This window comes from Neopelma chrysocephalum, unplaced genomic scaffold (assembly GCF_003984885.1).
Source record: "Neopelma chrysocephalum unplaced genomic scaffold, ASM398488v2 Primary Assembly neopelma1_200, whole genome shotgun sequence".
Classification (NCBI taxonomy): domain Eukaryota; kingdom Metazoa; phylum Chordata; class Aves; order Passeriformes; family Pipridae; genus Neopelma; species Neopelma chrysocephalum.
The window spans coordinates 199,917-217,781 of NW_020897862.1; the positions used below are offsets into that span (position 1 = coordinate 199,917).

At 52.2% G+C, this 17,865-nt stretch overlaps 1 protein-coding gene across 4 annotated transcripts in view; it reads right to left on the reverse strand.

Annotated features, from left to right (window-relative positions):
- The window catches only part of EPHB2 (EPH receptor B2), a 135,460-nt gene that overhangs the window by 4,182 nt on the left and 113,413 nt on the right, over window positions 1-17,865 (reverse strand). The window contains exons 7-14 of one of the 4 annotated variants that reach the window (XM_027702960.1): window positions 12,970-13,132; window positions 12,277-12,385; window positions 12,095-12,159; window positions 9,868-9,990; window positions 9,245-9,492; window positions 8,401-8,616; window positions 5,586-5,735; window positions 1,228-1,421 (exon numbers count right to left, since the gene is read on the reverse strand). In XM_027702960.1, the coding sequence (XP_027558761.1) occupies window positions 1,228-1,421; window positions 5,586-5,735; window positions 8,401-8,616; window positions 9,245-9,492; window positions 9,868-9,990; window positions 12,095-12,159; window positions 12,277-12,385; window positions 12,970-13,132 (1,268 nt within the window). Of the gene's footprint in view, window positions 1-1,227; window positions 1,422-5,585; window positions 5,736-8,400; window positions 8,617-9,244; window positions 9,493-9,867; window positions 9,991-12,046; window positions 12,163-12,276; window positions 12,386-12,969; window positions 13,133-17,865 lie in introns of all 4 variants that reach the window. The other 3 variants (XM_027702958.1, XM_027702959.1, XM_027702957.1) reach the window with 3 other exon arrangements.

The window sequence follows — 17,865 nt, forward strand, 5'->3', positions numbered from 1 at the left end:
ACAAGGGGAGAAAGTCCATTCTCATAACAGGAGCAGTGCTTCCAACAAGTTGGGGAATCCCAGCCAGCCCTGGGAAGCATCAAACCCTCTCATGAGGCTGATTTGGCTCCATGGAAGGTTAGTTAGGCTGCACCTCGAGTGCTATGGAGAGTTCTGGGCCCCTCAGTTCAGGAAGGGCATTGAGGGGCTGGAGCAGGTCCAGAGAAGGGCAACGAGGCTGGGGAAGGGTTTGGAGCACAAGTCTCATGAGGAGAGGCTGAGGGAGCTGGGGGGGCTCAGCCTGGAGAAAAGGAGGCTCAGGGGGGACCTTCTGGCTCTCTGTAACTCCCTGACAGGAGGTTGTATCCAGGTGGGGGTCGGGCTCTTCTCCCAGGAACCAGCAGTAGGACAAGAGGGCACAGTCTTAAGCTGTGCCAGGGGAGGTTTAGCTTGGATATTAAGAAGAAATTCTTTACAGAGAGAGTGATTAGACACTGGAATGGGCTGCCCAGGGAGGTGGTGGAGTCACCATTTCTGGAGGTGTTTAAGAAGACACTGGATGTGTCATGGTCTGATAGGTAAAGTGGTGTTGGGTCAAAGGTTGGGCTTGATGATCTCAGAGGTCTTTTCCAACCTGGTTGATTCTGTGATTCTGTGAATGTGAGATTGGACAATCAGAGCAACCACACTCCTCCAGCACCCACATGTACATGAACCCAGGATGCTCCTCTGTGTGCAGAGTCCATGAGCTGTCTGTGTTCACCAGACCCCTCCAAGGGGAGGGACCAGAGTGACCTTGACATCTGCACAGATTGCCAGTCACAGGAATCCCTGTGATTCCGAGCTCTCTGCCCTGGACATCAGATATTTAATTAGATATTAAGGAAGGAATTCTTGGCTGTGAGGGTGGGGAGGCCCTGGTACGGGTTGCCCAGAGAAGCTGTGGCTGCCCCATTCCTGGAAGTGTCCAAGGAGAGGTTGGATGGGGCTTGGAGCAACCTGGGCTAGTGGAAGGTGTCCCTGCCCATAGAAGGAGGGTGGAATGAGATGAGCTTTAAGGTCCCTTCCAACCCAAACTGTTCTGGGATTCTGTGATCTTTCAATGCCCACCCTGTAAAGGACTAAACACAGGCCAAGGTGCCTCTAAAGCAGCTCCTGGAGAGATGCAGTGATGGTGCCCACCAAGACCCAAGGACAGCAGGACTGCACAGAGGAGCCAGAGAACAAGGGGAAGGCAGAGACATGTACCCAGAGGAGAGAGGTGCCATAGCTTTCAGGCTGTTTGGATTTCGGATCATTTTGTCCAAGGTGTTGACAATTTGCCCAAATTTGGGCCTGTGGTTTCGATCCTTCTGCCAACAGTCCAGCATTAGCTGGTGAAGGGCATTTGGGCAATCCATGGGCGGTGGCAGCCGATAGTCCTGCTCAATGGCATTTATCACCTGCAGGAGGGGAAAAAGAGATCAGTGCAGTTGTGAGAAAACCTATTTAATCCACAGTGTTCCCTCTCTTGGATCCTGAAGGTGACTGGCATGACCAGCCCTGCTGCAGCCTGCACTCTCTGGTGCCCTCCAACCCCCTCCCACCACACACTTCACTCCCAGCCCTTGGCATTTCAGTGAGGTGTGTTTCAGCTGGGAGGTGACACCAGCCTTGCTCAGCTGACACCCAGCCTGGCTGGCTGCTCATGGTGGTCAGTCTGATCTGGGGATAGAGACCATCCCTGCCAGGATATGTGACCTCACAGCTCCAGCCACAAGGCAGGTGAGTCAGGGTGATGTGTTTGGACGGGTACCCAGCCCAGCAGCTCACTGGGAGGAGAATGTCCCCATCCAGTGAAGGGCTGTGACCTACACACAGGGAAGCTGCCCCCGTTTTCCTTCCTCCAGTGGTGTTTTCTACTCCTGCCAGCAACCAAGCCCAGCCAAGTGAGAGGGTTGTGCCAGGGGATGCAGCCCAGGCTGCAGATCTGGGCTGGCACAAGGCTTGGGTGTCTCCTCACTGCTCCACACGACCCGGGAAAATGCCTGGTCTTGCAATGTCCAGTGGAAACAGCAGAGGAAAAAGGGCTGGAGGATCTTCTTCAAGGATCTCCCCATATCCCTGTTACTCTGCACCTGCAGCCCTCCATCCTCTCCTGGGTGATGAAGGAGGATGGAGCTGTGCCACCTTCCAGGAACATCTGCTCCTCTCACAGAGGCAAGTGCAGGCAGGATTCTCCTGCCTTTAGGCCATGCACAGCACGGGCACTGTGGAGGAGAAGGAGCCTTGGACACCATAAATAGGCTTGTGTGGCAACAAAACCCAGGAGTGAGGATAAAAAACAGACCTGAGGATACTGCAGAAATCAGGAGCAGCATTTTGAAACGACCAACTCTCTGTGGGAATGAGAGAAAAGGGGAGGAAGAGGGACAGAACTTCCCTCAGGGATCCAGAGGAAGGACCTGGATATCTTTGGCTGTTCTCACCAAAGGATTGAGGCTCCCATGACTTTGTCTGGCTATGTCTTGCACACTTCCAAGGACAGAGATCTATCTGGTGGGATACCCCAGGCCTGTGTCCCCATCCTGGGGAAGGGCTGGACATACCCGTGGAGGTGAATATATTGTTGAGCAGGAAAGCTGCCTAGAGAAAATTAAGGATACTGCAGCTGGGAATGGGAAAGAAGCAGGGAAGGGTTGGTGGGGACAAGGCACTGGAGGTGCTGTGGCAGTAGAAGGCTCCCTCCAAGGGAGGGCAGATGGCCAATCCATGCCAAGCAATCCAGAGTGTGAGGTGGGGGATCTGGCAGGGTTTAAGAAGGATGGTGGCTTCAGGCAGGGAATGCACTGGAAGGTTCTCCAGACACTGCTGTGCGTGGCCAAGGTGCTGGACAGGCTGACCTGAGACATGGGGGCTGGCACCACTGCTGCCAAAATGTGCCAGGTGGGAGGAATCCTCCCTGCCCTTCCCTGCCCTGGTTGGACATGGTGATACCCCACAGGGCTGGTGATGGTCTGACCAGAGGCATCTCCTCTACAATTCCCTGACAGGAGGGTGGACCCAGGTGGGGATTGGTATCTTCTCACAGGTAACAAGCGACAGGACAAGAGGAAACAGTCTCAAGTTGTGCCAGGGGAGGTTTAGATTGGTTATTAGGGAAAAATTCTTCATGGAAAAGTTGTCAAGCATTAGGACAGGGTGTGCAGGGAAGTGGTGGAGTCACCATCCCTGGAAGGGTTCAAAAGGTGTCTGGATCTGGCATTTGGGGACATGGTTTAGTGGTGAACATGGCAGTGCTGGGTTGATGGTTGGACTCCATGACCTTAGAGCTCTTTTCCAACTTCCATGATCCCATGACTTTGTGCAGCTCTTGGCTTTGTGCTTTGTGCAGCTCTTGGCTCCTGCTCAGGGATTCTCCCAGAAGGTGCAAGTTGACCCCTCTCCCAGCTCTACATCTACCCAAGACAGAGGGGAGGGGAGGCACAGGGGGCACAGGGCTGGGCAGCAGCATCACACAAGGACCAAGTGTTCGTCTCTGGCACGGACTGAGCACTTTCCGGACGAGCTGCCTGCTGTGCTGCCACCAGACACGTGCAGAGGCAGCACAGGCTGCTCTTTCCATCTCCTCTCCCATCCCATGAGGCAGCACAGGCTGCAGTCTCCATCTCCTCTCCCCCCGCCTCCCCAGGCGCTCACACCCCAGGGTCAGGAGGCTAATCTGCACCCGCCACGCACCCTCAGCGGGGAGGATCAGCTGGGTTTAAGTGGTGACAGCTTCTGGGCCACCATGTCACCATGGCCTGCAGCAGAGAAAGGGGGAGAAGGGGCTGGGGACGGGAGACACGCAGCAGGAGATGCCAAGGAGGCAGGAACGGGCTCTGCCATCCCCGGCGGGCGGAACGGTGCCGATGCAGTGCTGGGGTTGTGGCAGGAGAAACCTTGGAGGGAAGGGGTCCAGGGAGGAGAAATTCTTTGCAGAGAGAGTGATCAGACACTGGAATGGGCTGCCCAGGTAGGGGGTGGAGCCACTGTCCCTGGAGGTGTTTAAGAAGACACTATATGTGGCATCAGTGTAGGCAAGGTGGTGTTGGGTCAAAGGTTGGACTTGAAGATCTCAGAGGTGTTTTCCAACGTGGCTGATTCTGTGGAGTACAAGGGAGAGGGAAGGCAGAGGGCTACAGGTGCAGTGACACCTGGCTGCAGGAAATGCTTGAAACTGAGGTGACAGTGAAGCCTTAACAGGAAGGGAATTGTCCCTGCTGAGAGGGCCAGACCCCCAGCTCCCCTCTCTCTGCCTTGAAGAACTGATGCAAAGATTTTTCTCCTATGGCAGGGGCTTGGGCAAGGCTGTGAACAAAGTTTACTCAGGTATCATCTACCTCCTCCAGGCTTAGGGACTCACAGTTTCCCACCAGGCACTAAGGAGGGTGTGGTTCCACCCTGGAGAAACTTGACGTGGCCTGGATGGAGATCCACTGACATGGAAAAGGTCTGATCTGCCACAGGGGCAGGAGGAGAGGCAGGAGTCAGGTGGGAGCCTGGCTCTCACTCTCCCTCTCTAAGGCAAGGCTGGTTTAGGAGCCCACAGGATGATGGAGCTGGAGATGTGAGTCTGAAGGCTTCCTATGGACTGCCCAGAGGCAGCTCTGAGACACGCTGGAAGCCAGGTAGATGCTGGCACAGGCAGGTGTGCAAGGCTCAGACTTGCAGCAGAAGGGGAGGACAAGCCTTGGGCTTACCAAGGGTCCACCTTGGCATTAGATCCTGAGGGTTCATGAGGCAGAGAAGGGCAAGAAGAAAGGCAGCTCTTCAGAGACGGTGTTAAAAGAGACCTTCTGGACCCACATGGGCAAGTGCAGCATCCTCATGGCTCTCACTGCCACCAGACAGGTGGGCTTTGACTGCCCAGGGACCAGGAGAACAGGGAGAATGGCATTGCTGTGGTATTGCTATTGCTGCAGCCACAGGTCACCCTTGCATGGAGGCAAGGAAACTGTCCCCCTGGGAGGAAGGAGTGCACACAAATGCTCCAATTCAAGAGAAGAGTCATAAAGTATTTCAAAAATACTGAAATACCTTGCAGGTTTGGTTTTTAGCTGCACATAAATTGCTTGGCTTCTTATAGACCACAGTCCAAGTTTGCCAGGGGGGTTTAATAACCATCTAGTGGAAGATGCCCCTGACCATGGAAGAGGGTTGGACAAGGTGATCTTTAGAGGTCTCTTCCTTCCCAAACCATTCTTGTCTCTGTAGCAGACTCCCATGGAATGCCTGTGATCCCTGCAGATGGAGCTCTGCTTACTGCTCCAGGAGCTCTCAGCTCAGTGACATTTCTTTTTCCACCCACCTGGTTCCTTTACCTTCTCAGCACCTGCCCAGCACCTGCTCACCTCAACCCTGTCCTGCTGCAGTAGGTGCTGAGCAGTCCCCAACCTCTGCCACAGCAGCACGAGGCGACCAGACCAAATCCCAAAATTATCCCCATTACTTCTTCCAAAGGTGTCGACCTTGGGCACATCTCCCTCAACAGAGAAGGCTCTGGCCATGCCACAGGCTGTAGCCACACTTTCGCCTTGCAGTGCCCCCAATTTCAGCATTTCTGCCCCCCTGGTTTCTTAACTCACATCTTGGTTGGTCATGTCCCAGTAGGGCCGCTCTCCGTAGGACATCACCTCCCACATGACAATTCCATAGCTCCACACGTCACTGGCTGAGGTGAATTTGCGGTACTGGATGGCCTCGGGTGCTGTCCATCGGATGGGGATCTTCCCACCCTGCAGGGAGAAAACAGAGGGTGGGAACAGAAGGAGCAAGAGCAACTGAAAACATGAGTGTCCATAATGTTTGCCTGTAATATCCTGGTAAAACCCCAGAAGGAAGAGACCACAGGACTATCTCTCATGCTGCTTCAGGATGGATGGGGATTGTCCAGCCAAGCTGGGAAGCCTTCAGTGATGATGGTTCTCCCCATTTGGTGACCTGTCCCACCACTCTCCTGAGGATGGAGCTTTTCCTGTTATTCCCCTTGAACCTCACAAGCCATATTTTTGCCTGTTACTCCTTATTATATCATCTGGTGCCACTGCACAAAAGTCTGTCTTTTTCCTCCAGGTCACTTAGAGGGTTCCCTCAGCCTCCTCTTCATCACATTAAACAAGACCAGCTCCTTCCACCTGCCTCCTGCTGCAGTTTTCCTCGGCATGGAAAAATGCCCATGGTGCTAGTAGTGACTTTGGTAGAAAAATTAAGGTCTAGGAATACAGGAAAATCCAAACTGATCTCCCTCCATCCTTTTGCTGTCACCTCTCTACCTCCAGAGCAGGATATATGGAATTAGAACACCTTCCTCTTCAGCCTTCTACAGCTGTTGACTCCTTGAAGTCAATGGTACATCATTTTTGAGCTGGAGTCCTCGTATCTCAGTCTGTTTGTGGATATACATGATCCAGCAGGATCTGTTTCTGGAGACCAGGATGGAGTGAACAGCTTCTGCTGGGTCACTGGTGGGAAATGGGATGGACTGGGTGGGCACTGGGGGCTCTGTCATGCAGCTCTGGAGAAATGAGGGCTCTCCACTCCCCACACAGGGGAGTCAACCCCTGAAGAACACAGGAGTGGCACACACAGAGCCATGCTCTGCTCAAGCCCTTCCATCCTCCTGATTTCCCTCCAGGAGCTTTGGGCTTGAGCCATTCACTCAAGGGACCTTCTGAAGGGAAATTCTTCCCCTGTGCTGAAAACTAAGCAAAACTGTCTATGTTTTGTGGCTGGGAGAAGATTAAAGAACATTATGTTTTGTCAATTAATAACTGGTATGTGTTATTAAGGGTCTCCTAGGACTTCCTAGGACTCAGCCCCAGTACATGCCAGAATAATGAAGACAGATAATGTTCCTTAATCTTCTCACAGCCACAGATCTCAGGCAAAATATTCTGTTTTCCACAAGAGGGGAAGACCAAGCATTCCCCACCAAGCATGATGTCCCCTCCATCAGGCAGACTCTTGACAGAGCTCATGGCAAGCAGTGGGTTTAAAAAATATATAAAAGAGAGGTACTAAAGTAGAAATTACAGACTTTGGAGGTTCTTTGTAGAGGAATTCACTTCAGTGAGACCTCCCATGTCTGTGGTGATCTGACCCAGGGCTTCAGCCATGAACCTCCCATGCCACAGCTTGTGGCTGTTGCCCACCCTTAGGCACGAGGGATGATGACAATAAAACCCACTTGTGCATCCCAGGACAGGGATTTTGCAGAGGAAGATCCTCCTAGTTCTCTGATGCAGCAGGTGCACATATTCTGTCACTGTAGATAATCTATGTCCTGCCACAGTGCCCACAGTCCAAGATGAATAAATTAGGGATGACAAATTTATTATTAGAGAGAAAAGCTACAGGCACAATAAGAGGGATAGAGAACAGCAATAAATACCATGTGTTTACTTAACAAAGGGAAAGTTAATTGGCTCTGAGGAACATGTTATGAAAAATAAATGTTATTAGTGTTTCTAAGTCTGTGTAAGATGGAAGAGTTGATGTTTGAAGCTACACAAGTTCAGACAAAAATAAACCCCCACATTTTTGGTGTTTGTTTGGTATTCAGCTGCTGATACAATTCACTAAGAGCTATGCCAGGCAGCTTCAAAAGACCCAGGAGGGATGATTTCCTACAGCAATACCAACGCTTATTTCCAGGAATTCTTGTCTTAGGCATTGATCCTGTTGCACTGTTCCAGAGCCATGCTGTGTGATATTTATGAGGAGTCCTGGCTACAACCTCACTGAGCAACAAGTCTTCAAACAATCCTTTGGTCCCAATGAACGTTCTGTAGCCTGAGACCTTGGTGGCACTTGTGTCACTGGCACTGTGGGTGTTCCTGGGAAGTTGTTACATGTTCATGAAGTCATTTCTAGGAATGTTTCTGTCTAATTTATACAGATTCTCTGGAGGATCAGTATCTAGTACTGCTGGGATGAATGCCCAGCATGCATCCACACTTCAGTCTGTCATTCCTGGGGCTGAGCCTGTGACATGACATGGAGAAGGATGACAGATTCCTGGACAGCAGGATGATGGATTCCTGGACAGCAGGGCAGCACAACTGGACAGTGATGACAAAAAAACCCAGACTTGCTGCCCTGGCAACAAATCTGTCAGGGCAGCATTTCAAAGGACCCCAGCTGGACCCCACTGAGCGGGTATAGTGCATGATCCCAACCAAGGGCTTTACCAGGGATATATATGTTTGGAAGAAGGCTCAGCTACTCCCAGGAATGACAGGACCTTGCAGGAGAGAATCTTCTTCCATTTATTTCATTGGTCTTTCCCACCTGGGACCTCATTTCCACTGCTGAAACCCTGAAAAAACGACCTCCCTCTTTCCCTCTCCAACCCCTTCCTTCACCCTCCCACCGTCCCTCCCTCTGGAAGGGCAGCGTTACCAGGGCACTGGTGTAGGTGGGATCAGAGGTGTCGTCCTCCAGGAAGCGGGAGAGGCCAAAGTCAGACACTTTGCAGACCAGGTTGCTGTTGACCAGGATGTTTCTGGCAGCCAGGTCCCGGTGCACGTAGTTCATGTCCGCCAGGTACTTCATGCCCGCGGCGATGCCCCTCAGCATCCCCACCAGCTGGATCACCGTGAACTGCCCGTCGTTTTGCTTGGGGAACAGAGGGGGGAGACCACGTGAGAGGAGCAAATTCACAGCCTGGCACGGTCAGGCAAACAGCCAGGAGTGTCTTTGCACGCTCATGGCGAGACACAGCTCTGCCACGAGTAAGTACATCCCCTCCAAAGGGGAGTGGAGAGCTCACAGGGGCTGCAATTCACCCCCACTCACCCCAAGGGCATCACCATGGTGGCTGCTGGCACCCAAAGGTGCACCCACCTTGCACAGGAGGGCTCAGAAGGGACCATCTATTCCTGTTATCCCCCTTCAACAGTCAATTTTCCACTTCAAGCTCACAAGTAGAAATACTTGGACAGAGCAGCTGGAGGTGAAGTCCTGCTGTCTTAAAGCTCTGTCAGACTGTCCCTCTGTGCCAGTTTGTACAGGCACCTGTGGGTGTGCAGGAGGGCACAGCCTCTCCCTAGGATGAGACATGTAACAGGTGACAGCCCTGGTGGCACCTCCACCTCTGTTCCCAAACCACAGACCTCTGGACTATGCAGCAGCTGCTCCAGGGGACACTGGGCAGGGAAGGGCACTGGGAAGGGAACCTTCCCCCCAGTCCTCCTCCTCTGTCCCAGCACAGTTTCTGGAGCTGCCCACTCCCAGGATCCTGTACCCGCAGGAAGGAGTCCAGGGAGCCGTTCTCCATGAACTCAGTGATGATCATGACTGGAGAGCTCTTGGTCACCACGCCCTCCAGGTGGATGACATTGGGGTGGTCAAACTGGCCCATGATGCTGGCCTCGCTCAGGAAGTCCCGTCTCTGCTTCTCCGTGTAACCAGACTTGAGGGTCTTGATGGCCACAAAGATCTCCCTCTTGCCAGGAAGTTTGAGATGCCCACTGCACACCTCACCAAACTCCCCTGTGGACAGACAGGTAGGGCTTGTCAGCTTCCCACAAGCTCCCACTGGTCCAGCCCTGTCTGCCCTGCACGTCCCTGAGCTGCCACCCACCACTTGATCTCTGCTTCCTCCCTCCTCCACCCCAAGGACCCCTTTTCAGGTGGACTCATCACTGTGAGGAGCACTGAATATGGGACTATTTGCACATGGGAACTGGGTGTTCATGTTTCTCCAGCACTGGACCCTGCTGCTCCTTTCTAGTCCAGGCTGGGGCTAAGTAAGACCTTAGTGACACCAGACTTCCCAGTGCAGGTAAGGCTAAATCCTCATCTGATCCTGGGAGCACGAGGGAGCCTTTGGTGCTGAGGGGAGCCAGCCATTCCCAGGTCACCTACCTGCCCCAATCACCTGCTCGATTTTGACACAAGAGATATCGATTTCTTTTGCAAACTCCCTGACAGCCTCATTGGGATCTTCGTAGGTGAAGGGATCGATATAGATCTTCATCCCTGGAGTCACTGCACAAAGGTGAGGAGAGAGTCAGACAGGTGGATGCAACTGGAACAACAGATTGCTGGCATCAAGGAAAAGAGAAACTTGTTTGCTTGAGGGTCTTTCTGCCTCAGCAAGTTGCACAATCAAGGGCACAAAGCAGAAACGGAGAAACAGTTTGAGAAGGAACATGGACCGTTAAAGCTGGATTTAATGAATATCAGTTCACAAATCACTGTTGGGGTAGTGGGGGGATATGTTGTGAGCTCAGAGTGCAAACTGCAGACTGACTCCTCCACGAGAAGTCTGTGACCCTTCCAGGGGCAGTGCAAGCAGAATGGACAGTCCAGTCTGTTCTCCTGACAGGTAACCCAAGGCTGGGTTTCCTCTTGGGAGCCCCAAAATGGCCAAGACAAGCTGTGGAGGACACAAGGAAAATTGCAAGCACCAAGTTCTTCCTGCTGGGCAGAGCAGAGGACACAGTGACATGTCCTGGGAAAGGCAATGGCCATGGGACATGGTGAGGCTGGACTGCTGCTGCCACATCCCACACTACCTGTGGGACAGCTCTTACCTATGGGTCTCCTCTTTCTATACCCATTTTCTGGCCTCTGGCTCACTCCAAAATGGGGGTTATATGGAGAGCAGAGCTCACAGCTCACTAAACAAGAAGCCCAACACAGCACCAGAGTATGAGTCCTAACTCCAGGATGCTGCTTGGATTCAGGGGGGTTCTGCAATGCTCACAGGCTACCCAGGCCTTGGCAATTTGCTGTAGTCTCCCCACAGCAATCACTGCTGGGGAGTGAGCAGGGACTGAGCCTTGGACAGCTGTGTTGAGTGTGCAAGTGGTTAAAAGGCACCTCAGGCCCTTTATCAGCTCATGTGCATCCCGTGGCACCGAGTGGCACAGGCATAGCCATTAATGCCACCCCAGCCTGGAGCTGTCACGTCCCACACCAGGCCCAGGAGAATGTGTGAATGTGTGTTTACAGCCTGGACTGACAAAAACACCTGAGAGCTGCATTTTCATAATCTCTCCTGAAAAGTGTGGTTTCTCCTGGTAAGGGATAGCGAGGCAGCCAGCACAGGCTGCTGGGCCACAGGGCTGCAGCTCAGAGCTCTGCCTTTTGGGAGGTGTTTTCCCACATAAATGAGAAGCAACAGTGAGTCCTGAGCAGAAACACTACTGGTGTTTTTCATGCTCTGAGCAAGGTCTGGATTTGTACAGGAAAAGGTATTAAAAGGGCAGAAATGCTGAAGCTACAGGTAGAACACAAGGAAGATAACAACTGAGACTGGAATAAAGCAAGATTAGAGCCACGTATCTCTAGTGAGGGAGGAGAAAGGAATTTCAGGGACATGCAGGTAGGGATTAATCATAGAATCGTGGAATGGCTTGGGTTGGAAGGGATCTTAAACGACCTCATCTCGTTCCACCCCCTGCCATGGGCAGAGACATCTTTCACTGTCTCAGGTTTCTCCCAGCCCTGTCCAACCTGGCCTTGGATGGGGGAAGGAGGATGCACTGAGGTGAGGCAAAGGGTGTGCAGTGAGGCTGGGAGCAGGAATGCTGGATTGAGGGAGTGCCTTGCACTGGGATGCTGGAAGAGGGAGGCTGCAAGAGAGGGCATGTTAGGTATTGTATTATATACCTATACGTAGATATAACTCCTATCTACTGGGAATGTGGGAGCACTGGGATAGGCTCTAGCAAAGGTGTGTGGCCTCCTGCAGAAGGACAGCACTCTGCAGGAGAGGGACAGGCCAGGGAAGGGGTCTCACTGCTGCCCAGCAGATGGGCAAAGCTGAGGAGTCGAAGGAGCAAGACACGGTGTGGTGGCAGGAGCTGCAGCACAGAAGAGGGTGAGGCTTCAGGGGGTGTGTTGGATGTCACAGGGGTTTGCAGAGCACGCCCAGGGGTTGGCTCTGGCCAGCACACAGGGCTGGGGAGCAGGGCAGGGATCAGGGCAGGGATCAGGGGCTGGGGGTGGGGGGGATGCTCCTGCCCACACATGCACACACCAGGAGGCCCCTGAGCCCCCCCAAAAAACCAAGGAATGAGTGAACAGGAACACAAACCGAAGAGCGAGCGGCCGCCCAGGGCGGGCGGGGACCCTCGGTACGTACTGTGGCCACTGGTATAGTGCTGCAGCTTGTCGGTGTACTCGGAGTCCGCGCGCTCAAAGCCCCTTCTTCTGGAAAGGAAGGGAGACCTGAGCACAGCATGGGCCCTTCCCACCCCCGTCCCCTGCCACCCTGGTCCCCAGGGACCACCTCCTGCCCGGCCCTGGTGTGCTCAGAGGACCTACCTGTTGCACACAATGCCGATGACGACCACGGCGATGAGGAACACCAGCCCCGCCGCCGAGGAGCCGATGATGAGCGGCAGCTTCTCCTGGACGCTGGTCTGGTACTCAGCTGGTACACAAAGAAGAGGGGGTGGGTTAATGTGTCGTCCCTCGCAAGTTCATCAAAGTCAGAGCAAAAAGTCCACATCTGCATGGCTGTTGCTGCCTTTGGTCCGGGACAGGTGGTGCTGTCTCGGGCCTGGGATGTGCCCCAGTGGGCAGGTTGGATGGAGCTACCCCTTTTGGGAGGAAGGTTTAGTCCCGTGGATACGTGCTGTGCCTCGTCCTTGGCCTCAGGGCTGGAAAACTGGCTTGGCCTGTTTTATTTAGCAGCACAAATTTAGAAAATTAAGAGCTGGCTCTGCATTTGTCATCACCAGCTGTGCACATAGAAGACATAAAGTTTGCTTCCCCTAACTCCAGCTAAGCAGAGGCATCCCCATGGCAGGAAAGCTGGGCAGAAATCACACCAAACTATGGGATTGTCTTCATGGACCACCATGGCCAAGCCTCTCTCCAGGTCTTGAATAAATGCACGTGATTTCTCAACACACCCTTGAAGGGGCTGACAGCAAGGGGATCAGCACTGCTGCCAGTGCATCTCCATGGCTTTCTGGACCCTGTGTCACCTTTACCCAGAGGTGACAGACTCACCTTCAGTCATGGTCTGGAAGTACATCTTCCCACTGTAGCGGCCGTACCCGGCCACAGTCCGTGCCCGCACCTGGAACACGTAGATGGTGCCAGCTTTGAGGTTCTGCACTGCTACAGTGTTGGTGGGGCTTTTCACTGTGGTTGAGTTCAACTCGCTCAGGTCCTGCCAAGAAAATACAAACCCGCCATCAGAAAAATCAGTTCAGAACTGGGCGCTGTGTTTCTGGGAGGAGGAAGGGCAGGAGACCAGGGTGGTGTGGGCAGAGAGGCCACCCCAGGAGAACAAACAGGTCCTTCCTCCTGGCAGGGAGACACAGAAGCAGGGATGTGAGTATGGATATCCCTGGACTATCTCAGGAAAGGCTCTAAAGGAGGTTTTAGCTAGAAAACTGGAGTTGTTGCTCCAAGCCTTGAACTCAGTGGGGATGGGAACTGCTTCCCTCTTCTGTGCACACTTTCTCTTAGTACTGACCTCCTTCCTCACCCCCTCCTCCTGTGCCTGATCCAGCCTCAGCACCCTCTCCATTTGCTCTTCACCACCTCCCTTCACCTGTGCTGGAGGCAAAGCCCACCTGAACACCGGGTTTTGTACCTTGGGAGAAGTATTTGGATTGTTACCACCCAGGGCCTGCTTCTCCAGGGGCCATGGCCAAGTTACCAAAGCTGGGGGACCCAAGAGCATATTTAAAAGTGATAATGAGACTATTTCCAAACTTTTATCCTGCCCCTTGTCTGCTGTTCTTCTAGCTGAGGACTGGAGCAGTCACACCATAATATTCAGATGGCATTGACTCGTGTTGGTGATGGATCCATCAGGAATTATGCCCTCAGCTGAGGATCCAGAAGCACTGGTGGACAGGCAGGATCTCCTTGTACAAGATAACAGGCAGTCCCTGTCCCCCCCAGTGACACAGAGAAACCGGACAGCAGAGGAGGATGGAACCACATTCAGAGAGCCTTGAAGGTGGTCAGAGCAAGGTGGCTGGAAGCCTGGCAGGCATGAAGTCCCAGAAGTCAGAGCAAAGCAGTAATCTCTGCAAAGAGGGCAATGCTTCTGGAAAACAGGGAGATTTTAGGAAAGCCAAGCTGTGGGCATGAGCCCTGATTTTTGAACCCAATGTCTGTGGTGATGTTGAAGGTGCTCATCCTTCCTGGCAGCACCTCGGATCTGGCAGGTCAGGCTGCCTTGGCAGGATCACTGGTAAAACAGAGCAGCGGCTGACAGTTCAAAATCTGAGTTGGCAAGTTTACAGACGAGTCCCCTGAGATCTGTTAACTTCAAGTCACTGCAAAAGGCTCAGCAAGCCCAAGGACCCCCCACCCTGCACCCTCTCCACTGAGGAGGGGTAACCTCAGGAGATACTGGCAGAAAGTCAGACACGAGGTTTGTGGGACCCCATAAGTGGAAATGAGGGTGTGATCAAGGGTATTGCCTGTGTCCCAGTTCTGAAGTGTCACTGGGGCAGCAGGGAGGGATTTCTGCTTGTCCCATGGGAATGTGAGGTCAGAGTAAAACTCCCAGCGAGGAGAGAGCATCTGCTCCTCCTCACCAACTGCTGCAGTGGACTGCTGAAGGACAGAGGGTAATGAAGGGGCAATTAGGAAGAAGGAAGGTCCCACAGAATCACAGAATCAAGGTTGGAAAAGACCTCTGAGATCATTGAGTCCAACCTGTGACCAATCCCCACCTTGTCCCCCAGCCCAGAGCACTGAGTGCCACATCCAGGCATTCCTTGGACACCTCCAGGGATGGGGACTCTACCACCTCCCTGGGCAGCCCCTTCCAAAGCCTGACAGCCCTTTCAGTGAAGAAATTCCTCCTGATGGCTAACCTGATCCTCCCCTGGCACTGCCTGAGATTATGTCCTCTTGTCCTGTTGCTTGTTACCTGGAAGAAGAGACTGATCCCCACCTGGGTCCACCCTCCTGCCAGGGAGTTGCAGAGAGTGATCTTATGATCATAGAATCATGACATAGTCTGGGTTGGATGGGGCTTGGAGCAACCTGGCCTAGTGGAAGGTGTCCCTGCCCTTGGCAGGGGTTGAAACAAGATGAGCTTCAAGGTCCTTTCCAACCCAAACCATTCTATGATTTCACAAAACACCCGAGAGACCTCCACTATTAACAGTTTTCTCTTCTAAAAAACTACATCACTTTTATCCATCTGGATCTGGTGCTGAAGGTTCCTGGTTATCACCAGGGTGTTTGGGAATCAGACTAATGACAAAGAAAAGCTCAAGTACAAATACACACAGATCAAGGGAAGATGAGGGCACAGTAAACCCATGGCCTCGTTTGTCTGATCAGGCCTCAGCACTCCCTTGGACCTCTCCCAGGCAGGCCAGGAGAGAAATAGGTCAGGAAATGTTTACAGTTTGAGAGCTCAAGGGCTTGGATCAATCCTCCCAGGCCCTTGGACGGCACTAACAACATGGTAGTTTAAAAATCATTTCATCCAACTCTTCTGAAGAACCTCATGCCTGCTCCTGGAGGACTTTAAATTGAATGTAAAGGGGCAGCCTACAAGCTGGTTGATAGCCTGGGGAATTTATGTGTGCCTGTCTGAGGAAGAGGTGCTCGTGACCGGGCTCTCCTTTAATCCCAGACCACAAGGAAAAAGCATTTACACCTCTCCACCTTCCCTTATCAAACCTATTCTTTCTCCTTGGCATCACCTCTCCAGAACCTGTACATTCACCTCAAACACTTCTTTCGTCCCTCTGGGCTTCTCCAGCACGTCCAGGGCAACCAAGGTGGTTCAAAATCCAAGTTGTTTTGTTGCAGAGATTTGTGGTGTTTGTTTTTTTTCCTGCTGATTTTGGTTTGTGTTTGTAATTCCCAATTCAAAATAACACACTTCTTTCCTCTTAGGTTTGATTTTGAGTCCTCATCTGGTTCCCCTTCCCACGAGTCAAACTGAAGCTGAAACCAAAGTCTGATCAACAGAGAAAGAGTTTCTTGAAATCCTTTCAAGTAGGCTGTGAAACACCAAAAGGACTTGCAAAAACTGCTTCCAAAATGTCACATTTAAAAAAAAATAAAAAATAAAAAAGCCAAGGAAACATGTCAACTGGCTTAATTTGGCAGAGAGCTCCTGTGTGCACGAACAGCCCAATCTGCCATGACCAGACCATCACACACAGCTGAACTTCAGCCCTCATGGCATGGGGGATGCTCAGGTGTGGGGAGAGGGTCCTGCCAGCCACTCTGGAGGTGGATCTGTGGGGGCTGCAGAGCCTGGACTCTCATGGGGCTTCACATCTCGAGAGCATTCCTCCTCTCAGCCAAGTATCCAGTCGTGTGGGGCAAGGGGAAATGGCCTCAAGCTGTGCCAGGGGAAGTTGGGGTTGGATATTAGGAAAAATTTCTTCATGGAAAGGGTGGTCAGGCATTGGCACGGGCTGCCCAGGGCAGTGGTGGAGACACCAGTCATGAAATTGTTCAATAAAACAAGTAGATGTTGCACTTGGCAACATGGTTTAGTGGGCATCGGGGTGAAGGTAGGACTTAATGATCTTGGAGGTCTTTTCCAACCTTAAATATTCTCTGATTCCATGATACTAAGTGCTAAGAGTGTTTGGATGCCTCTCACAAGAAAACTGAGTCCTAGACAGTGGACAGTCCAGGGCAGTGGACCGGCCCAGTGTGGGCCCCAGGCAGGGACTGGGAATGCAGGAAAGCTACCCCAGGTCTCCCTGGCAAGGCTTCCTCTTCATCTTCTTGATCTCACAGTTTTTCCCGGGCAGAGCCCACTCCAAGGATTTGGGCAGCATGAAGGGCCATCCCAGCTCTTGCTCCATCCTGGGCACAGGTGGGAAATGCCAGGCAGCAGCTTTGGCTCCGAGCTCAGGGATTCTGGTGTCCAGCACTGCAGGATGGAATCGAAACACTCGGAGAATCATGGAATGGTTTGGGTTGGAAGGGACCTTAAAGACCATCTCATTGCACCTCCCTGAAGTCCCCTGAGCCAGCCCAGGAGCAGCACTTCCAGCATCCTTGGTCCAAGCCCTGAGGACACCCCACCCTGGGGCTGTTGGGCTCTGACCAGAAGCTCCCGGGCACCACAAGGGCTCTACTCCCACCTCCAGCTCCAGCTGGCACAGGTCACCTCTCCCAGCCAGCCCAGGAGACATCAAAGGGCTGCTTTGCCTCCTAAACTATTACACTGGTGACCAAACTGGGCTGAATGTCTTCAAACAACTACAAAATGAGCATAATCAAGCCCAATCATTTTGCATAACGAGGAGAGCTGATTACCCTTTGCAGGGCTTGACACCACAGTGGGTCTCCAGTTCCCACACTCCGGGATGAGTTTGGCAACCTTGGCCAAAAATTGCTCCGCCCTTTCTACGTGAAGACAACACACACTTCTTTTAATAAGACAAATGTTGGCAGGTAACCTCTTGGAAGTGGAAAAAAGCCACATTAAAAAACACAGAGAGCAGCCACGTCAGGCAGGGTTTGCAAAATGACCTGCACTGATTCGCTCCAACTCCACGTGAAAGCAACTCGTAATGTTGCCTTTGTACAGGCACCTTTAATAGCACCTAAGAATAGCAATGTTATAAATAATCTGTGAAAGGGAAACAAAAATATATCTTTGTTTCAGGTATTGTGAGCGGCTCTATTCAGTCAATGCTAAAATAATTTCTTCCAATTTTTTTTTAATTTAATTTATGTCTTTATGTAGAAGAGAATCGGTTCAAAATGAAGAGCCAAGGTGCTTTTTATACAAAATGTGTGTGCTGCTATTCGACATTGGATCTGTTTTCATGAAAATAAAACATAATTTTCTACTGGGGAAAAAAAAAAAATTCCACTAGAAACAACCTAACCAGCTCCAGAGATCTTTGCTGAGCATTCAGAAGCACGAGGGACAGTTTGCAGTGAAATATT